At 42.0% G+C, this 24,740-nt stretch overlaps 1 protein-coding gene across 11 annotated transcripts in view; it reads right to left on the bottom strand.

Annotated features, from left to right (window-relative positions):
* The window catches only part of LOC106611981 (mitogen-activated protein kinase kinase kinase kinase 4), a 144,199-nt gene that overhangs the window by 38,929 nt on the left and 80,530 nt on the right, over window positions 1-24,740 (bottom strand). For all 11 annotated transcript variants that reach the window (XR_006771060.1, XR_001330197.2, XR_006771061.1 and 8 more), the window contains 3 exons: window positions 14,884-14,951; window positions 14,516-14,595; window positions 5,598-5,692 (listed from right to left, as the gene is read on the bottom strand). Coding sequence is in view for 8 of the 11 variants with exons in the window: in XM_045724060.1 (XP_045580016.1) it covers window positions 5,598-5,692; window positions 14,516-14,595; window positions 14,884-14,951 (243 nt within the window). In the remaining 3 variants the exon portion in view is untranslated. The remainder of the gene's footprint in view (window positions 1-5,597; window positions 5,693-14,515; window positions 14,596-14,883; window positions 14,952-24,740) is intronic.

A 24,740-nucleotide genomic window follows, 5' to 3' on the forward strand; every position in this document is an offset into this window, starting at 1 on the left:
GGATAGAACACCAGACATCATATATAGAACACCAGACATCATATAGAGAACACCAGACATAGAACACCAGACATAGAACACCAGACATCATATATAGAACACCAGACATCATATATAGAACACCAGACATCATAAAGAGAACACCAGACATCAGAGATAGAACACCAGACATCAGGGATAGAACACCAGACATAGAACACCAGACATCAGAGATAGAACACCAGACATCAGGGATAGAACACCAGACATCAGGGATAGAACACCAGACATCAGAGATAGAACACCAGACATAGAACACCAGACATCATAAAGAGAACACCAGACATCATATATAGAACACCAGACATCATATATAGAACACCAGACATCAGGGATAGAACACCAGACATCATATATAGAACACCAGACATCATATATGGAACACCAGATATCAGGGATAGAACACCAGACATAGAACACCAGACATCAGGGATAGAACACCAGACATCATATATAGAACACCAGACATCATATAGAGAACACCAGACATCAGGGATAGAACACCAGACATCATATATAGAACACCAGACATCATATATAGAACACCAGACATCAGGGATAGAACACCAGACATCATATAGAGAACACCAGACATCAGGGATAGAACACCAGACATCATATATAGAACACCAGACATCATATATAGAACACCAGACATCAGAGATAGAACACCAGACATCAGAGATAGAACACCAGACATCATATATAGAACACCAGACATCATATATAGAACACCAGACATCAGGGATAGAACACCAGACATCATATATAGAACACCAGACATCAGGGATAGAACACCAGACATCAGGGATAGAACACCAGACATCATATATAGAACACCAGACATCAGGGATAGAACACCAGGCATCAGAGGTAGAACACCAGGCATCAGAGGTAGAACACCAGACATCAGAGATAGAACACCAGCCATCATATAGAGAACACCAGACATAGAACACCAGACATCATAAAGAGAACACCAGACATCATATATAGAACACCAGACATCATATATAGAACACCAGACATCATATATAGAACACCAGACATCAGGGATAGAACACCAGACATCAGAGATAGAACACCAGACATCATATATAGAACACCAGACATCAGGGATAGAACACCAGACATCATATATAGAACACCAGACATCATATATAGAACACCAGACATCAGGGATAGAACACCAGACATCAGGGATAGAACACCAGACATCAGAGATAGAACACCAGACATCATATAGAGAACACCAGACATCAGAGATAGAACACCAGACATCAGAGATAGAACACCAGACATCAGAGATAGAACACCAGACATCATATATAGAACACCAGACATCATATCTAGAACACCAGACATCAGAGATAGAACACCAGACATCATATATAGAACACCAGACATCATATATAGAACACCAGACATCAGAGATAGAACACCAGACATCAGGGATAGAACACCAGACATCAGGGATAGAACACCAGACATCAGAGATAGAACACCAGACATCAGGGATAGAACACCAGACATCAGAGATAGAACACCAGACATCAGGGATAGAACACCAGACATCAGGGATAGAACACCAGACATCATATATAGAACACCAGACATCAGGGATAGAACACCAGGCATCAGAGGTAGAACACCAGGCATCAGAGGTAGAACACCAGACATCAGAGATAGAACACCAGCCATCATATAGAGAACACCAGACATAGAACACCAGACATCATAAAGAGAACACCAGACATCATATATAGAACACCAGACATCATATATAGAACACCAGACATCATATATAGAACACCAGACATCAGGGATAGAACACCAGACATCAGAGATAGAACACCAGACATCATATATAGAACACCAGACATCAGGGATAGAACACCAGACATCATATATAGAACACCAGACATCATATATAGAACACCAGACATCAGGGATAGAACACCAGACATCAGGGATAGAACACCAGACATCAGAGATAGAACACCAGACATCATATAGAGAACACCAGACATCAGAGATAGAACACCAGACATCAGAGATAGAACACCAGACATCAGAGATAGAACACCAGACATCATATATAGAACACCAGACATCATATATAGAACACCAGACATCAGAGATAGAACACCAGACATCATATATAGAACACCAGACATCATATATAGAACACCAGACATCATATATAGAACACCAGACATCAGGGATAGAACACCAGACATCAGGGATAGAACACCAGACATCAGGGATAGAACACCAGACATCAGAGATAGAACACCAGACATCAGGGATAGAACACCAGACATCAGGGATAGAACACCAGACATCAGGGATAGAACACCAGACATCAGAGATAGAACACCAGACATCAGGGATAGAACACCAGACATCATAAAGAGAACACCAGACATCATATATAGAACACCAGACATCAGGGACAGAACACCAGACATCATATATAGAACACCAGACATCATATATAGAACACCAGATATCATGGATAGAACACCAGACATAGAACACCAGACATCGGGGATAGAACACCAGACATCATATATAGAACACCAGACATCATGGATAGAACACCAGACATCATATATAGAACACCAGACATCATGGATAGAACACCAGACATCATATATAGAACACCAGACATCAGAGATAGAACACCAGACATCAGGGATAGAACACCAGACATCAGGGATAGAACACCAGACATCATATAGAGAACACCAGACATAGAACACCAGACATCATAAAGAGAACACCAGACATCATATATAGAACACCAGACATCAGGGACAGAACACCAGACATCATATATAGAACACCAGACATCATATATAGAACACCAGATATCAGGGATAGAACACCAGACATAGAACACCAGACATCGGGGATAGAACACCAGACATCATATATAGAACACCAGACATCATGGATAGAACACCAGACATCATATATAGAACACCAGACATCAGAGATAGAACACCAGACATCAGCGATAGAACACCAGACATCATATATAGAACACCAGACATCATATATAGAACACCAGACATCATATATAGAACACCAGACATCAGAGATAGAACACCAGACATCAGAGATAGAACACCAGACATCAGGGATAGAACACCAGACATCATATATAGAACACCAGACATCATATAGAGAACACCAGACATAGAACACCAGACATAGAACACCAGACATCATATATAGAACACCAGATATCAGGGATAGAACACCAGACATAGAACACCAGACATCGGGGATAGAACACCAGACATCATATATAGAACACCAGACATCATGGATAGAACACCAGACATCAGAGATAGAACACCAGACATCAGGGATAGAACACCAGCCATCATATATAGAACACCAGACATCATATATAGAACACCAGACATCATATATAGAACACCAGACATCAGAGATAGAACACCAGACATCAGGGATAGAACACCAGCCATCATATATAGAACACCAGACATCATATATAGAACACCAGACATCATATATAGAACACCAGACATCATATATAGAACACCAGACATCAGAGATAGAACACCAGACATCAGGGATAGAACACCAGACATCATATATAGAACACCAGACATCAGAGATAGAACACCAGACATCAGAGATAGAACACCAGACATCAGAGATAGAACACCAGACATCAGAGATAGAACACCAGACATCATATATAGAACACCAGACATCATATATAGAACACCAGACATCATATATAGAACACCAGACATCAGAGATAGAACACCAGACATCATATATAGAACACCAGACATCAGAGATAGAACACCAGACATCAGAGATAGAACACCAGACATCAGAGATAGAACACCAGACATCAGAGATAGAACACCAGACATCAGGGATAGAACACCAGACATCATATATAGAACACCAGACATCATATAGAGAACACCAGACATAGAACACCAGACATAGAACACCAGACATCATATATAGAACACCAGATATCAGGGATAGAACACCAGACATAGAACACCAGACATCGGGATAGAACACCAGACATCATATATAGAACACCAGACATCAGAGATAGAACACCAGACATCAGGGATAGAACACCAGACATCATATATAGAACACCAGACATCATATATAGAACACCAGACATCATATATAGAACACCAGACATCATATATAGAACACCAGACATCATATATAGAACACCAGACATCAGAGATAGAACACCAGACATCATATATAGAACACCAGACATCATATATAGAACACCAGACATCAGGGATAGAACACCAGACATCATATATAGAACACCAGACATCAGAGATAGAACACCAGACATCATTTATAGAACACCAGACATCAGGGATAGAACACCAGACATCAGGGATAGAACACCAGACATCATATATAGAACACCAGACATCAGAGATAGAACACCAGACATCAGGGATAGAACACCAGACATCAGAGATAGAACACCAGACATCAGAGATAGAACACCAGACATCAGGGATAGAACACCAGACATCATATATAGAACACCAGACATCAGAGATAGAACACCAGACATCAGGGATAGAACACCAGACATCAGAGATAGAACACCAGACATCAGAGATAGAACACCAGACATCAGAGATAGAACACCAGACATCATATATAGAACACCAGACATCAGAGATAGAACACCAGACATCAGAGATAGAACACCAGACATCTGGGATAGAACACCAGACATCTGGGATAGAACACCAGACATCAGAGTTCCTGACACAGACAGTCAGACAGGCACGCAGACAGGCAGACAGACAGGAAATAATACAGGACTGCTAATGCTAATCCAATACAGGAATAATTGTCAGTCCACATGAAGATGACAAGCAGGTATATGTTATTGAATAAAACACACTGTGTCCTTTTGAGGGAATCAGAGACAGGACAGGACAGGACTCCAATCTGACTTGTCCTCTGCATCCCGTCGGAATGACTGGAATCTTAAATGGCATACTGTACCTCTAACCTCAAATCATTAGGCCTAGTCATAACATGCAATATTTAGTTTAGAACGGATAAGCAGGAATAATACACTATTTAGACGTAAAGATGAGTCAGAGGAGGAATTACAGCATTCTTTGTTTTGATGAAAGCAAACACAGATGTGAGAGATGGTCATACGGATTCTCCTCATTCACATCCAGAGCTAATCGGATTCATCTGTTCCTTACAGTTTTGTTTCTCAAAACAGACAGTCACAAACAACAGCAACCCACATCTGACTGACGTAGAGATGAGACCAACATGATGGCCTTCAAGCTCGGTGACCAAGATGGAAAGTGTAACAGATGCAGGTATTTTCCAGAACCACAGGGCAACGGGAGCCAATAAAGAAAATAACAACTTATCCCACGACAACAATTATGATAATCATGGCTGAAAATGACATTTTAAATCTGACATATAATAGATGTGGAATAGTGTTCTAGATGCTAGGATGGTGACAGAAGACAGATACTTACATGTTGCTGAAGAAGGGCTCCAGGAGAATTCTCCTTAGACTTCTTGTACTGCTGAAGACGGCTCTGCAGCAGAGGGCTCTCCAGCTTCAAGTAACCTGATAGAGTCAAAAGACATGTTTCAAATCTCAATCTCCCATCTCACTATGTTGTGCACTCGTGCTAAATATTACCAGAGCCATACAGATACTGTAGTGAGCTTTGGTGGCTCATTATGGGAGCTTTCCTCAAACTATGTTATGGATTAAAGTTGTCAGTTGCCCCAAGACCTCAGTATGCTGCGTTAATATGATGAGCAAGTCCAGATATGGACTAAGGCATCAGGATATATTGTAAGGGCTTCCTTGTTTTTCCACTGGATTACTTCCTGAAAGCTACAATGTAATGAACTTGTAAAAGACTATAAATGTCAAATTCATTATCATGTCTCTATTTGAGCTAATGCTCCCTCTTCATGTACAGTATAAGATTCCTTTGGCATTTAAACAAAGACATGTTAGCACATTTATTTACCATATTCGTGAACTGCTTTCTTAAAATTCCTCAGACAAGTAATTGTGAAAAAGGGGAACTTTGAACATATTACCCAGTCTTTCTTTCCTTTTTTCTTTCTTATCCAAAAGGCAGTTCTTTTGAGTCTACCCATTAATTGTACTGGTTTTCCACACCCAATCTACCACAGGGCCTGTTTCTCACTCACACGCCCCCACCCACACACTCCCTCACACAATCTCCTTCCCACAAACCCTCACCCACATGCCCTCACCCACCCACACTCCCTCACGCACACTCCCTCTTTCACCCACACGCCCACACCCATACTCCCTCACCGACACCCCATCACCCTAACACTCTCAAGTGAAACTTAAAGGCCCAGTGTAGTCAAAAATGTTTCTTTGTTTTATATACAGTACAAGTCAAAAGTTTGGACACACCTACTCATTCAAGGGTTTTTGTTTATTTGTACTATTTTCTACATTGTAGAATAATAGTGAAGACATCAAAACTATGAAATAACACATATGGAATCATGTAGTAACCAAACAAAGTGTTAAACAAATCAAAATATATTTTAGATTCTTCAAAGTAGGAACCCTTTGCCTTGATGACAGCTTTGCACACGCTTGGCATTCTCTCAACCAGCTTCACAAGGTAGTCACCTGGAATGCATTTCAATTAACAGGTGTGCCTTGTTAAAAGTAAATTTGTGTAATTTCTTTCCTTCTTAATGCGTTTGAGTCAATCAGTTGTGTTTTGACAAGGTAGGGGTGGTATACAGAAGAAAGCCCTATTTGGTAAAGACCAAGTCCATATTATGGCAAGAACAGCTCAAATAAGCAAAGAGAAATGACAGTCCATCATTACTTTAAGACATGAAGGTCAGACAATGCAAAAATTTCAAGGTTTGAAAGTTTTCATGTGCAGTCGCAAAAACCATCAAGCGATATGATGAAACTGTCACTCATGAGGACCGCCACAGGAAAGGAAGACCCAGAGTTACCTCAGCTGCAGAGGATACATTCATTAGAGTTGACTGCACCTCAGATTGTAGCCCAAATAAATGCTTCACAGAGTTCAAGTAACAGACACATCGCAACATCAACTGTTCAGAGGAGACTGTGAATCAGGCCTTCATGGTAAAATGCTGCAAAGAAACCACTACTAAAGGACACCAATAATAAGAAGAGACTTGCTTGGGCCAAGAAACACGAGCAATGGACATTAGACCGGTGAAAATCTGTCCTTTGGTCTGATGAGTTCAAATTTGAGATTTTTGGTTCCAACCGCCGTGTCATTATGAGACGGAGAGTAGGTGAACGGATGATCTCTGCATGTGTGGTTCCCACCGTGAAGCATGGAGGAGGAGGTGTGATGGTGTGGGGGTGCTTTGCAGTCACACTATCTGTGATTTATTTAGAATTTAAGGCACACTTAACCAGCATGGCTACCACAGCATTCTGCAGTGATACACCATTCCTTCTGGTTTGAGTTTAGTGGGAATATCATTTGTTTTTTAACAGGACAATGACCCAACAAACCTCCAAGCTGTGCAAGGGCTATTTGACCAAGAAGAAGAGTGGTGGAGTGCTGCATCAGATGACCTGGCCTCCACAATCACCCGAACTCAACCCAATTGAGATGGTTTGGGATGAGTTGGACCGCAGAGTGAAGGAAAAGCAGCCAACGAGTGCTCAGCATATATGAGAACACCTTCAAGACTGTTTGACAAGCATTCCAGGTGAAGCTGGCTAAGTGAATGCCAAGATTGTGCAAAGCTGTCATCAAGGCTGCCACAGGTTAGAGGTCATCATGGAGTGTTATCCCTGGGTGTGCCACTGGAGGGCATCCTTGTGTTTCTAGTGTCCAGGTGAACCTGGTTTAGGACTATTTAGGTTCCTCTATGAAACTGGGCCGGTTGCTCAGGTCTCTTGTCTTGTTTTGTGTTATACACATGTGCACTTGCTTTGTTGTTTTTCCTGTGAATACTTCAGTAAACATTCTGGATTTACCTTCACCTCTGCCTGCTGTGTTTCTCTGTGCCTGGGTCCGAGTTTGTACTAGAGTTATTGTCACAGTAGACCTGAGCCAAAAATGGACCCAGCAGAGATTTCTCCGTCATCCGAAGGACACTCCGAGCTCCACCACTTGCGGTCGGCTCTCACTCACCATGGAACTGTGATTGGTCGCCATGAGGAGTGGCTGAAGACATTGTCGGAGGATTTAGGAACACTTGTGTTCACTCTGCAGACCGAACAGACAGGAGCAACGGTTGCTGCACCTGTGGTGGTTCCTAACCCTCCACTTTCTACCAGTTCATCATCTTCCTTCCCTTGGGAGCCTCATCTCCCGGCACCGGAGCACTATGAGGGGCATCCTGGGAGGTGTCTTGGGTTCCTGCTCCAATGTTTGCTGGTCTTCGAGCTGCAGGCATCAACGTTTCCCACCGAGTGTTCCAGAGTGGTATATGTCATCGCCTTGCTCTCAGGACGGGCTCTGGCCTGGGCAACAGCCATATGGGAGCAGCAATCAGACATTTGTTTCAATTGGCAAAGCTTCACGCAGAAGATGAGGGTTTTTGATCACCCCATCAGTGGCAGGAGTGCTGCTCAAAGACTCATTGTGCTTTGACAGGGCAGCCGGAGCGTAGCGGATTACGCCATTGACTTTCGGACGCTCGCTGCTGAGAACGGTTAGAATACAGAGGCACTTCACTCAGTCTTTCTGAACGGACTCAGTGCGGTTCTCAAGGATGAACTGGCTTCCCAGGACAACCCTGACACTCTGGAGAAACTTATCGTTCTGGCCATCTGGATAGACAACCGGCTTCGGGAACGTCGTCATGAGAGGACGGAGGGATTCCGAGTTGGTTCCAGTGTTTCCAGCTCCGCTTCGGGAGGCGATTCTTCATTTGGGCTATTGCAGTATGCTGGGCCTGCTGGCCCGGTATCCCGTTAGAGTTATCAATTCGGCTCTGGCTCCCCTTCATATCCTTCAGAGGAGCCGGTGCAATTGGGACGCACCAGACTTTCCGCTCTGGAGAGAAGGAGCAGGATTAACGAGCAATGTTGCCTTTACTGTGGACAGTCTGGACATTTCCCGGCCTCCTGTCCCGAACTGACTGGAGAAGGGGATGACTCGTCAGTAAACGGGAGAATACTGGCGAGTCAGATACAGTCTCCAGCTGCCGACACGGCACGCACCTTGCTTCCGACCAACCTGCGGTGGGACAATGGGCAGTTGGACAATTCTGCTTTCATAGACTCTGGGGCTACCGGCTGTTTTTTGGATCGCACATTAGCTCGCCAACAGTGGCTGCCACTCACTAAGCTGAACACTGTTGTCGGACACTGCGCTGGAGGGTCAAACCCTAGGGTCTGGGAAAGTGAAGCAACTCACCATGCCCATTCAGCTACAGGTTCTGGATGACCATGTGGAGCTTAACCAGTTTTGTTGTGTATTGATATTCTAGTTTTGTCCCTTTAGGGCACCTGTAACCCCCCCCTTCCCCCCTTGCTTACCTACATTAAAAACGCTTGGAATGTTCTTCCTGTAAAACGCATTAAACAATGCCCACGTTAATTTCTACTCCCGTCTCATGTCCTGTCCTTATATTAGTTGTATAAGTAATACAGTGTGCTATACAAAAAAACTGGCGACGAGGAAGAAACGTTCTCACGTTTGTACTCATCATCTTCGGCAGAAAGTCTGAGTTAAATTAGTTTTTTCCCCCTTCGCTTTAGAAAGACGCAAACAAAACGTGGAGCTAGCCAGTCGAGTGATGCTAGCTAGCCTTTGATGTCACGGCAACGAGAGCCTCGAGGGATAGGAAGAGTTTCGCTGCGGGAGAAAGTTAAGTCATCATGAGTTAAAAGAAAGGGAAAAAAAGGGGTCTGTGTGTAAGGGACCGTCTGAAGAGTGTGAGTTAGAAAAATAAACCAAAAATGTCTGCATTGATTGGAAATATAGGAACATTTGATGAATCTGTGGAACAATGGAGTTCTTACACAGAACGTTTTGAGTACTTTGTGTTGGCAAATGGCATTAAAGCAGAAGTCGTTGTGCCAACATTTTTGACTGTTATGGGAGGAAAAACATTCAATCTACTGCGCAGCCTAGTAACGCCTGCAAAACCTGGTGATAAATCATATGATGAAATTGTGGCTACCTTAAAAGGACATTATTCTCCCAAACCACTGATAATCGCAGAGAGATTCCGGTTTCATAAGAGAAATCAAGAGGAGGGGGAATCAATCTCACAGTTTGTGGCTGTATTGAAACAGTTATCTGAACACTGTGAATTTGGGCGATCAATGAGCGACACTATACGTGATAGGTTAGTGTGTGGCATGCGCAGCGAGGCAATTCAGAAACGCCTTTTGACTGAGAGTAACTTAACATTGCAGAGAGCAATAGAAGTGAGTACATCAATGGAAATGGCAAATGAAGACGCACAACAGCTAAGTGCATCGACCAAAGTGCATAAGGTGTCTACATGGGTAAAAAACAAGGCAGGAGGTGGCAAGCCATGCTATCGCTGTGGGAAACCAGGTCACCAAGCAGAGGAGTGTTGGTGCAAAGACTTAGACTGCAGAAGTTGTGGAAAAAAGGGTCACATCGAACGTGCATGTAAAAACAAAGAGACACAATCAAACAAAAGTACTGAACAAAGGAAAAGCGACTTCAGGAAGTACAAAAAGAAAGTGCATAAAATGGAGCACACAGAAGACGAACAAAGTGATACCCTGCCTGAAGGGGAAGAATCTTTACATGTTATGTCAATTTCAGACAATGGATACGGCTACTGGGTGACACCACTACTGGATGGAAACGCAGTACGGATGCAAGTGGACACTGGAGCAGCCATATCTTTGCTGTCTGAGGCTGTATACAAGGAGAAACTACATCACCTCACACTACAGCCCACCAAGATGACGCTGAAAACATACACCGGTGAGATTGTTCCAGTGAGAGGAAGCGTGATTGTTACAGTGGAGCTCAACAAACAGAAGGTAAAGCTACCACTCCACATTGTGAAAGGCAACCATCCAGCATTGCTAGCACGCACATGGCTGGAAAAGATCAAACTAAACTGGCAGGAAATTCACATGATTGCAAAAGAAGACACAAACCTACAAGGGATATTGAGGAAACACGCAGATGTGTTCAAAGGAGACCTTGGCAGTATGAAGGACATAACAGTTAACCTGTTGGGGCTAGGGGGCAGTATTTTCACGGCCGGATAAAAAACGTACCCGATTTAAATGGGTTACTACTCTTGCCCAGAAACGAGAATATGCATCTAATTAGTAGATTTGGATAGAAAACACTCTAAAGTTTCTAAAACTGTTTGAATGGTGTCTGTGAGTATAACAGAACTCATATGGCAGGCAAAAACCTGAGAACATTCCAGGCAGGAAGTGGCCTGTCTGACAATTTGTAGTCCTTCTGTTGCATCTCTATCGAAATTACAGCATCTGTGCTGTTACGTGACACTTTCTAAGGCTTCCATTGGCTCTCTAAAGCCCTCAGAAAGCGGAATGACGCGTCTCCTGTCTCTGGGCAAAGTACAGCAGCAGAGTTTGTAAGTGGCCTGCCTGGGGACAGAGAGACTGCAGATGCGCGGTCACGAGACTTCGCCATTTTTTTCTTTCTCTCTTTTAATGAATACAACGTTGTCCGGTTGGAATATTATCGCTATTTTACGAGAAAAATAGCATCAAAATTGATTTTAAACAGCGTTTGACATGCTTCTAAGTACGGTAATGGAATATTTTGATTTTTTTTGTCACGAAATGCGCTCGCGCGTTATCCTTCGGATAGTGACCTGAACGCACGAACAAAACGGGGTATTTGGAAATAACTATGGATTATTTGGAACCAAAACAACATTTGTTGTTGAAGTAGAAGTCCTGGGAGTGTATTCTGACGAAGAACAGCAAAGGTAATCCAATTTTTCTAATAGTAATTCTGAGTTTAGGTTGTCCCAAACTTGGTGGGTGTCAAATTAGCTAGCCGTGACGGCTGAGCTATGTACTCAGAATATTGCAAAATGTGCTTTCGCCGAAAAGCTATTTTAAAATCTGACATAGCATTTGCATAAAGGAGTTCTGTATCTATAATTCTTTAAATAATTGTTATGTATTTTGTCAACGTTTATCATGAGTAATTTAGTAAATTCACCAGAAGTTTTCGGTGGGTATGCTAGTTCTGAACATCACATGCTAATGTAAAAAAAGCTGTTTTTTGATATAAATATGAACTTGATTAAACAAAACATGCATGTATTGTATAACATAATGTCCTAGGAGTGTCATCTGATGAAGATCATCAAAGGTTAGTGCTGCATTTAGCTGTGGTTTTGGTTTTTGTGACATTCGGACTTGAACCCAATTGAACATCTCTGGAGAGACCTGAAAATAGCTGTACAGCAACACTCTCCATCCAACCTGACAGAGCTTGAGAGGATCTGCAGAGAAGAATGGGAGAAACTCCCCAAATAAAGGTGTGCAAGCTTGTAATGAAATACCCAAGAAGACTTGATGCTGTAATTGCTGCCAAATGTGCAGAGTAAATGGTCTAAATTCTTATTTAAATGGGATTTCAGGTCTTTTATTTTTCTACATTTGCAAAAATGTCTAAAAACCTGTTTTTCCTTTGTCATTATGGGGTATTATGTGTAGATTGTTTAGAAAAAAAACACAATTTAATACATTTTAGAATAAGTCTGTAACCAAACAAAATTTGGAAAAAGTCAAGGGTTCTGAATACTTTCCGAAGGCACTGTACATTCAAGCCTATATATACACACAGTACCAGTCAAAGGTTTGGTCACACCTACCCATTCAAGGGTTTTACTTTATTTTTTACTATGTTCTACATTGTATAAAAGTAATGAAGACATCAAAACTATGAAATAACGCATATGGAATCATGTAGTAACCAAAAAAGTGTTAAATGGCAACTTCAATTTCAAATCACTCCCAGATGGCTCTATGGGTAAAATCAAAGTAATTTGCATCTACTGCAAGGCAGAATTTGTTTATTACCGAAGTTCAGGGAGTTTTCGTTGTCATTTACAAGCGAAATATACTGTTGAGGCCGGCAATACAAGTAACGTTATCAGTAGCAATGGAGGACATCTTTGGCAGGCTAAGTTAGAAGAGTGTGCGCGCGGGAGGCCTATGGACAAGCAGCAAGGTAACACAAGCATGGATTGCAACAGCTTGCAGGCCAGTCCACATTGTGGAGAACGAAGGCTTGAGGGGTTATCATACGTACAGCGTCAAACGACTCAACGTATGAGTTATCCTCGAGAGCCACCGTCGTTACAAGAATACACTAGCTGTAATGAAAGCGAGAGGGCTACGAAAAAAGTGGAGGAGTTGAAACATACAACGGCTGTTGCTCTCACGGGAGACTTTGAAGAAAACTTTGAAGAAAACTGGAAACTGCATTCGCACACTCTGTCCGTAATGAAGACAGAAGAGAGGCACTATACTGAAACATGCGCCGGGCATTTCATGGATCTAGCAAAGCAGTGGAACATTGAAAACAAAGTTACCACAGTTTGCACAGACAGTGCACGGAACATGATTGCAGCTGCGAAACATCTGCGTTTTGAACACCTGCCCTGCACAGCGCAAAGTCTCCAAAGGTCCATCACAGTGTCCCTACAGAACAGCAGGCCAGACAATGCCCTTGCCAAATGCCGAACAATTGTTGGCCATTTCAAACACAGCCCACCTAGCCCCAAGAGGTTAACCTGTTTAGGATAGGGGGCAGTATTGACACGGCTGGATAAAAAACATACCCGATTTAATCTGGTTACCACTCCTACCCAGTAACTAGAATATGCATATACTTATTACATATGGATAGAAAACACCCTAAATTCTCTAAAACTGTTTGAATGGTGTCTGTGAGTATAACAGAACTCAAATGGCAGGTCAAAACCTGAGAGATTCCTTTACAGGAAGTGGCCTGTCTGACCATTTCTTGAACTTCTTTTCCATCTCTATCATTTATACGATGTCTGGTGTTCTATATATGATGTCTGGTGTTCAGAAATTATTTGATATTGAAATAAAAACGGCTGCATTGGAGCTTTAAAACAATTGTTTAGTTTCAAAGCTAAACAGTAAGCCAGTGGCCCTGTGCATGGTTCAGAGTCTCACTTTCAAACACTTTCAACTCATGAGGGAAAAAACCCTGACAGGATGTTTAGGTTTCAGTGACACATTTCCTGTGTATTGTGGTTATAGTCTGATTTGTAGACACCCAATGCGTTCACACAGGCTGTAGTTCACCATGTAGTAACACTATGCAGCTAATGGATCTACATATGTGCTATGTGAACCCATCTCTAGTGAGTGGTTGAAGGGGAGAGAGAGAGAGAGAGAGTGACTGTGGAGGACACAGACCTGACTGGGAACTGCTACTGGAGCTGCCATGAGATGACATGGACTTCCCTCCCTTCTCCACAGGAGACTGAGGGGCCCCACTGGGCAGCAGAGAAAGAGAGAGGAGTGAGAGAAAGTGAGAGAGAACAAGAGAGAGTGGGAGAGGGAAAGAGAAAGTGAGAGGCAGATGACAAGTATCAGGCACACACACAATATCATGCTCTATATTTCAAATGCTGTCTCAGAGATATCTAATGTCCATAGAGTGCCAGTGAAAGTGATGTCCTAGGCAGATGGGGCCTGTCAAAGCTGACTATGGATTATCCACCCTGTAACTGGTAGTACTGCTCACTGACACTGAATGATGTGTGATGTGGTGACAAACGTACCTCGACACAGTCCGGTGATGATTCATCAGCTCTTTGCAATATAATTTGGATGTTGTACGCTCCGGAACCTTCAAAAAGATAATTTTGACATGTGAGGGTACAGTATACAGTGGTGTAAAGTACTTAAGTACAAATACTTGAAAGTACTACTGAATATGTTTTTTGGGGTATCGGTACTTTACTATTCATATTTTTATCAACTTTTACTTCACTACATTCCTAAACAAAATTATGTACTTTTTACTCCTTGCATTCTCCCTGACACCCAAAAGTACTCGTTACATTTTGAATGCTTAGCAAGACAGGAAAATGGTCTAACTCACACGCTCATCAAGAAAACATCCCTGGTCATTCCTACGGCCTCTGATCTGGCGGACTCACTAAAAAACACATGCTTTATTTGTAAATTATGTCTAAGCGTTGGAGCGTGCCCCTGGCTATCCGTAAATTTAAAATAAATGACAGATGGTGCCGTCTGGTTTTCTTAATATAAGGAATTTGAAATTAATTCATATTTTTGATACTTAAGTATATTTTAGCAACTACATTTACTTTTGATACTTAAGTATATTGAAAATCAAATACTTTTAGATTTTACTAGGTGACTTTCACTTTTACTTGAGTCATTTTCTACGTATTAAGGTATCTTTACTTTTACTCAAGTATGTCAATTGGGTGCTTTTTCCACAACTGACAGTATATGCCTGACTACCTTGCACAAAGCATCACAACATTAGGACATATTAGGACATTCAAAAACACTGCATGCCCTGTGGGGACTCCAGAAACAACATACTGTAGTATGTGTAACTGATCCTAACCGCCAACCTGGACTGTATCATTTACTATAGAGGATGCGGATACCAACTTTAGGAGAACACATGAGGAGAAGCCTGTGAAGCAGGAAATCAGGTCTTGTGTTCATTCTTTCTCAATGTGGTCCCCAACAGCTGTCAACATTTTCAACTTTTTCTCATGTCATATCATCACAAGAGGAAAGGAAGACTACACCCATTAAATGAGGAAATCATTCTGAAAATCCCCATCATACTCCCTTTAACTACTGACATCCCTTCAACAGGGCTTACAGGCAGCTGCATGTCCCTGCGTTTCTACATATGTTTTTAAAATGTCTGTGATGAATGCAACAAGATAACTTGTAAGCAATTAAAGCACATCAAGTCCATATTCCCATATCAAGCAGTAACAAAACACTAGGATACTGTATCCTAAGGATACACATCTCTGCTTTTATTAGAGGAACTAGAGATATGTTTCTGGAAACAGAATGTGTATCACATCGTTGAATGAGTTTGTTGTTAGTCAGGGGTGCCATAGGAAGCTTGAGGGCACTGCCACATTCCTCTTCCTTTATGTTGGCATGACTAACATCACCACAAACAACAACTACAAACCTCCCTGAAAGATAACACACACATGGGGTTATCTCACCAGGCTCACAAGACATACCACAGAAACCCAAACACAAATATACACACACATACACTCACACACATGCACAGGCTGACTCATAACCTGCAGTCCCTGGTTATATCCACAGGGTGGGCGGATTTAGGGTAATTAAATATTGTGTGGATGAAGGGCGGATGGGTGGTGGCCGTGTTGAATAAAGAGAAAACAATGCATTAAAAATCCATAAATGTATAATTATTGTGCAATTCATATCTATAGGCTACACAGAGGTTTTTCTTTCATTATTTTTTACCTTCCGTTAGTGTGTAGCCTAAGTTGAAGCTTAAGGGCCTAACTGTAGCGTGGCAAATACACACCAATTGCCAAATGCGTTCGGGAACTTGGGCAGAAAAAGTTAACTTCCATCCACTGAGGCAAAAAGGACAATGTCAGAGTTTATTTCAATAACGGCAAGATTCAGTCTTAGGACATTTAAGCCTTTCTTACACACGCCATTCTTACGCACCTCTCACTAGTTGGTATTAGACTTACCCCATTAAGATGCGTAATGTGCTTTGCAGGCGTGGTTCCCTTGTGTGCGCTGAATGCATTTAGTTCAACCACTGAAAACCCTCCCACTTGCTGGCCAAAGACTTTCTCGTGGAGTTTTCATTCAATAGGATTTTCAGTACATTTATGTTAAACCATCCCTTTAAACACGGTGTATATTTAATTAGATATTTCTCAACAGACTCAATAGAGTACGTCGAGAGAACGGGTTCAGAATATAGGTATCAATGAAAGAAAGCCATCTCCGTTTCAGCACCAACTGGTAGATTTAAAAATACTCTTGATTTTGTAGGTTATTTAGGCACATTTTGGGGTTACGAAAGTGTATGAATCATAAAAAAAAATGTTTTTTGAGCTTTTACGCACAAAATATAATAATGAATAAAAAATACAATGTATTTGTCACGATCGTGTGGAGAGACGGACCAAGGCGCAGCGTGATTGGAGTTCCACATCTTTATTTTTTGTGAAACTTAAAACAAACCAAGAAACAAACAATGACCGTGCAGTACTGAGGTGCAACATGCACTCACTCAAAAACAATATCCCACAAAACACAGGTGGGAAAAAGGCTACCTAAATATGATCCCCAATCAGAGGCAACGATTACCAGCTGCCTCTAATTGGGAACCATACCACTCACCAACATAAAAGTACAATGACTAGAACACCCCCCTAGTCACGCTCTGACCTAAACACCATAGAGAACCAAGGGCTCTCTATGGTTAGGGTGTGACAGTATTGATTCATCCCGAAAGTTGTCATATTCAAGTTCAATCCATGAAATATTGCAAGGTTGAAAAAAGTGTACAATAAAATAGTCCTATAAAGCTACACTAATCATGGAACTGTATGACAACAGTTTTATAATGATTTAAATAGGCCACATGTCCAAAATTATTGCACAACTAATGCTAGCGACCCTCAGCAACTACATGGACGTGACAAAGGAAAGAAAGGTAAACGAAATGCAATGGAATGATGAAAAATGAAATCTACAAATTGAAGACAAACAACTAACACTGAAGTGACAGTTAGAAATGTATTTGGGTATTACTGACGGTGACTCCCAATAGTGGCTAATATTTAACATGATATAAATTGTAAAATAAAACATTTTAAAGCACTTCCATTAACTTGACAGGTTCCCAAACTAGCACAGTGGATCTGGGCCGATTCCGGCTGAGAGTCAGGGGCACTCGGCTGAGAGTTAGACTCGGCCGAAGTCATGTGGCCTGAGTCTGGGCCGCCTTAGGCAGTATTACTTATGGCTAGGATGCGGGGATTGAGCTCGGGCCGATTCCGGTGTGAGTTATCTGGCCCAAATGTATTACTTGGGGCTCGGGCCGATTGGGGCTACTCTCTGGCAGATGATTACACGGTCTGCTTTATATAATTAACATTTCATTACTTATTTTTCCATATTTTCTCATTGTTTCTGTGATCAAAAAATACAATTAACATTTCAATTAAACTCTTTAAGAGTCCTGTTTAAGTTGTATTTGAGTATTTTGATACTTTGTACAAGGCCATTGATAAGCTACTAAAAACTTGGTGGATGGAGTCTCCCAAGTGGCGCAGCAGTCTAAGACACTGCATCGCAGCGCAAACTGCTTTGCTACAGATGCTAGTTTGATACCCGTGCCGGCCACGACCCAGCGTTAGGGGATGGTTTGACCAGTCGGGATGTCCTTGTCCCATCGCGCTGTATCTGTGGCGGGCCAGGCGCATGCACACTGACACAGTCACCAGGTGTATGGTGTTTCCTCTGACCTACATTTTTTTTAATGCATAAAATATATAATAGTAATATTTAAAATTACTAAATTGGGTAATTTTGTATACATGTATTTAAATTAGCATTAGCTTCCGGTAGACGGAAACCGGTAGACGGAAACTGCCTGATGTACTTGGGTTGATTCTGGGCAGTCATTCATTTGGATTCAGGGCCGAGTCTGACATCCGATTCCGGCCCAATTCAATCAGCTCCCGGCCCCCCGGAAGAGGGCCGCTTCTGGGCCGATTCCTCATTGCTAGCTGGGTCGGCCATACAAAAGCCTATAACTTGGGTCTAAAAATGTTATCCACGCAATTTACGAAGGCACACAATACAAATTCTGAATAACGTCACAGCTATTTATAGCTTGCTTCACGGTGGAAATGGGACTGCAATACATGTCATGTGTGATATGATTTTCAATTTCTTTCCATATGACTAGTTTCAACTTCGTCTCCAGGGATCATAAGGGAAAATGATCTAAAACAAGTGTCATTTATATTTACAATTCCCTTATCCAAACGAATTACTCATTTACCTAGCTCTTATCAAGTTGTAAATTACAGTGCATGGAGAATGCTGTTACTGTATATCGGAAAAAATAAAGTAAAGTATTTTCCTACTTGGAACTGGTATGTTTTCTAGACCTTATTCATGGTTTCCTCACGCGTAAAGGTGGTAGAATAAAGGTCAGAATACAGCGTATCTGTTGACACCTCCGCCACACCTTCATTTATTAGATCACCCCAAACAAATAGCAGGTGAATATAATACTATTCTCATGCTTAAATTCAAGGTCAGAATACGCATAGAGAGAGAAGCGCATAAAAAGGGAATTACGTTCCATTTACTCACAGGTCGGAATTCCCCCCTTAGAGAAAAGCTGGGAAATGGAGAGTTGAAAATAAAGAGAAGGGAGGGCCAGAAAAGTAGTCTAATGTTTGGGAAAGATTTGGTGAAGTGGTAAAAGAGGATGATAGCAGTGCTGGCTATGCTATGTGTGATGATTGTGAGGCACTACACAAATTTGATAGTCAATTAAACTTCAATATGGAACTTCAATGGAACTGTACTGTTCAGATGGGTTAAATGGAATAGTAACTGAAATCTGGACACTGACTGTAGGTCTATAACCTCTCACATATAATATTAACTCCTGCAGAATTAAGCATTACCTGCAGTACAATCAGTGGCGACCTGTCATTTTGGGCAGGTGGGGTCCACATTGTTATTTTTTTTTTTGGGGGGGGGGGGCTTGCCTGTTTTGCACGTTATTTTGGCATTAATACGTGTTACATCAGTTTGCAATCAATGTAATATATATTTATATATATCACTGAGTTAATAAATCCACATACAAACATGGTCTCTTTTTTGTTTTCTTGAGTAAGGCAGCTCCAAAATGCAGGTGTTTCAGCCTAGCTCAGTGCTTTCTGTGGTGGTGGGGCAAGCCAGCAGAAAATACGGAGCGTTGCACCATGATTGTCTCAGTGTTCTGTCCCTCATGGGGACACTACGTCACTGCCAAGTCTAAGGGTAGACCAACATAATTCAAGTTTAAAATGATAAACATTCAACATTGGCCATGCTGTCAATGAAGCATGATTTGTGCCGCGCTCAAAACAACTGTTAACTTGGAACTGCAAAAACTTGACTTCAGTGAGTTCAAGACAACTGGGAAGTTGGGAATAAGCGAGCTCCGACTGGGAATTGTAAATCCGGTCACTTTCTAGAGCTACGACCTGAAGATCAATGACGTCATCATGATTAAACCTTGTTTTTTTCAGAGTTCCCAGTTGTTTTGAAAGCACCATAAATCCAGAGAAAGCCAGACTTTGATGACAAAATTTGCCCACGAAGGACCGCTGCGCCACCTTCCTGTTCAAGTGAGCACAGCACAACAAGGTGAGTCCAAAATGTATTGTATGCTGCTGCATAAATTATGTAATATGCCAGGGAGATATGTATACTGTAGCTAAGAAAGTATTACTAATTGTATGTTGTGTAGTAAGATGTTAGTAGCCTTTGTGCCTCACAATAATAATTTGGTCGATTTACCCCTCTTAATTTAGCCTACTGTTCTGACTTGGTGGTGCACATGTAGCCTATAACCTGATTTAGAGAAATGCAATCATTGAATATTGTAAGAGCTTTAATTGTCTGCTTATATGCCCCCTTTATTTACCCTACGGTTCTGACTTGATGTACAGGGAGAACACTGTATGAACGGCCCATGACTGAATTCTGTCGCTGTTCATTTCAAAAGTGCTAAACAAATAGTTATATTGACTACGTCCATCCTAGCTTGCTCAATAATGTCTTAATCGAAATTATAGATTGCCTCTTATCTGCTTGTCATCCCCTTATGTCATAGTTTGTACATCTCAATTGTCATCTGAAATCACATTTGTTTAAGCAAGTCAGCCATGTCAGCTATGTTTTTTTTAAAGGCAGTAAATGAGGCTGAATGAACTGTTTCATTGCCAGACAAGGCTCCGCTGATAGCCAGGTGTAGCAGTGGTAAGATGTTAGGACTCTGCTGTTGGGACAGCTTTATGTAGGCCCTAACAGTTTGTGGTCACTGTTTGTCACCGTTATAGTGCAATTCATGTATTGTTTAGTGCTGTGTTGTGTAATGGCTTTTCTGGCATGCATCTCACTTAAATTGTTTTTGCCCCACAAAGATTTACATGCCAAAAGACTGTCTCTAAAGGTGCCAAATTTATCAGCATCATAAAAGGTGATAGTATTTCAACCACAATGCATCCAAGCCTAACTTAAATCTTATCAAAAACATGTTGGGTCATTTTAACAGCTTTTAATTTCCTTAAAACATGTCAAACTGATGTCATTTGAAAATATAGCAAGGAAAACATTTCCCGTTTTTTTTTGCCTATTGCATTCTCTCCCCGGTCCCTAAACGTCTTTGCTGAGTGAGAGAAGCAGAGGTGAAAAAGGCAAGAGAAACAAACTTTATTGATTTCAATTAAATTGAACCATTCATTTTATTGATGTATGCCATAATTCTGGTGAGCAATTGTTTATTTAGACTAGGGCAACAAGTAATGACAGAAGATAAGCTGCATGTTGTCACAGGCGTCAAAATGAGTAGACCAAGGTGCAGCGTGGAATATGTTCATCTTGTAGTTTAATGAAAAAAAATGAACACTTTACAAATTAAACAACAATGACAGCCGACAGTTCCGTCAGGTACTTACAACTAAACGGAAAACAACTACCCACAAAAAACAAAGGAAAAACAGGTTGCCTAAGTATGGCTTCCAATCAGAGACAGCGATAGACACCTGCCTCTGATTGGAAACCATACCCGGCCAAAACATAGAACACAAAACATAGAATGCCCACCCACCTATCACACCCTGGCGTAGCTAAACAGAGAAAACACAGCTCTCCTAGGTCAGAGCGTGACACATGTATTTAATTATAAACAAGTTGCCTAACAAATAGCTAACAAAAATGTCAGAAATTATAATCAGAAACCTATTCCTATCTAAAAAGACCTGTCAAAAATTGTTCTGCCATCTCTGACTGTACTGCGTATTTTCTATTTTTTCGGGTTTGACAAAAGATAATTTGCCCTTATTAAACTCGCCAGATAATTTTCCATCAATGGATGTCGATTTAACTCGTTTGACTGCTATGATTAAGCAATAAGGCACAAGGGGGTATAGTATATGGCCAATATACCACAGCTAAGGGTTGTTCTTAAGCACTACGCAATGCGGACTGCCTGGATACAACTTTTACAGATGCACAATCGAGAGCATCCTGTCGGGCTGTATCACAGCCTGGTACGGCAACTGCACTGCCCCCAACCGCAAGGCTCTGCAAGGGGTGGTGTGGTCTGCACAACACATCACCGGGTGCAAACTACCTGCCCTCCATGACACCTACAGCACTCAATGTCATAGGATGGCCAAAAAGATCATCAAGGACATCAACCACCCGAGCCACTGCCCGTTCACACCGCTATCATGTAGAAGGCGAGGCCAGTTCAGGTGCATCAAAGCTGGGACAGAGAGATTGAAAAACAGCTTCTATCTCAAGGCCATCAGACTGCTAAACAGCAATCACTAACTCAGAGAGGCTGCTGCCTACATTGAGACTCAATCACTGGCCACTTTAATAATTGGATCACTTGTTACTTTATACAACGCACTCTAAATAATGCCACTTTAATGATGTTTACATATCTTACATCATTCATATCACATGTATATACTGTATTTTATACCATCTATTGCACCTTGCCTATGCCGCTCGGCCATCGCTCATCCATATACTTACATGTACATATTCTCATTCACCCCTTTTGTCACGAATCCCACCGAAGGCGGCTCCCCTGCCTGCTCGGGCGGTGCTCGGCGGTCGTCGTCGCCAACCTACTAGCCGCCGCTGATCCCTTTTTCCTTTTCTGTTGGTATGTCTTATTGGTTGCACCTGTTCCTTTCGTGTGTCTTGATTTTTGGTTATTTAAGCCTGTTTAGCCCGCCCAGGTTTGTGTGGGATTATTTTATCGTCAGTTTGCTATTTGGATGTGCTGGCGATCCTATTGGATTTATTTTCTTTCCGGACTGTGAGCCCGTTGGTTATTGGGTTGGTCGTTTTTGTTTCACACGCCTGTTGTGTTGGCGTGGACCGTGTTACTGGAGAAAATAAATCTAATTTTGTTCCCTACCTCTGCTCTCTCTGCGCCTGACTCCTACCACCACTCCTAGCACTCGTGACACCTTTAGATTTGTGTGTATTAGGTAGTTGTTGGGGAATTGTTACAGTGGGGGAAAAAAGTATTTGATCCCCTGCTGATTTTGTATGTTTGCCCACTTACAAAGAAATGATCAGTCTATAATTTTAATGGTAGGTTTATTTAAACAGTGAGAGACAGAATAACAACAACAAAAAATCCAGAAAAACGCATGTCAAAAATGTTATAAAATGATTTGCATTTTAATGAGGGAAATAAGTATTTGACCCCTCTGCAAAACATGACTTAGTACTTGGTGGCAAAACCCTTGTTGGCAATCACAGAGGTCAGACGTTTCTTGTAGTTGGCCACCAGGTTTGCACACATCTCAGGAGGGATTTTGTCCCACTCCTCTTTGCAGATCTTCTCCAAGTCATTAAGGTTTCGAGGCTGACGTTTGGCAACTCGAACCTTCAGCTCCCTCCACAGATTTTCTATGGGATTAAGGTCTGGAGACTGGCTAGGCCACTCCAGGACCTTAATGTGCTTCTTCTTGAGCCACTCCTTTGTTGCCTTGGCCGTGTGTTTTGGGTCATTGTCATGCTGGAATACCCATCCACGACCCATTTTCAATGCCCTGGCTGAGGGAAGGAGGTTCTCACCCAAGATTTGACAGTACATGGCCCTGTCAAATGATAGAAACACAAAGCATAATGTTTCCACCTCCATGTTTGACGGTGGAGAGGGTGTTCTTGGGGTCATAGGCAGCATTCCTCCTCCTCCAAACACGGCGAGTTGAGTTGATGCCAAAGAGCTCCATTTTGGTCTCATCTGACCACAACACTTTCACCAGTTGTCCTCTGAATCATTCAGATGTTCATTGGCAAACTTTAGACGGGCATGTATATGTGCTTTCTTGAGCAGGGGGACCTTCGGGCGCTGCAGGATTTCAGTCCTTCACGGCGTAGTGTGTAACCAATTGTTTTCTTGGTGACTATGGTCCCAGCTGCCTTGAGATCATTGACAAGATCCTCCCGTGTAGTTCTGGGCTGATTCCTCACCGTTCTCATGATCATTGCAACCCCACGAGGTGAGATTTTGCATGGAGCCCCAGGCCGAGGGAGATTGACAGTTCTTTTGTGTTCCATTTGCGAATAATTGCACCAAATGTTGTCACCTTCTCACCAAGCTGCTTGGCGATGGTCTTGTAGCCCATTCCAGCCTTGTGTAGGTCTACAATATTGTCCCTGACATCCTTGGAGAGCTCTTTGGTCTTGGCCATGGTGGAGAGTTTGGAATCTGATTGATTGATTGCTTCTTTGGACAGGTGTCTTTTTTACAGGTAACAAGCTGCGGTTAGGAGCACTCCCTTTAAGGGTGTGCTCCTAATCT

This window comes from Salmo salar, chromosome ssa09 (genome assembly GCF_905237065.1).
Source record: "Salmo salar chromosome ssa09, Ssal_v3.1, whole genome shotgun sequence".
NCBI classification, from domain to species: domain Eukaryota; kingdom Metazoa; phylum Chordata; class Actinopteri; order Salmoniformes; family Salmonidae; genus Salmo; species Salmo salar.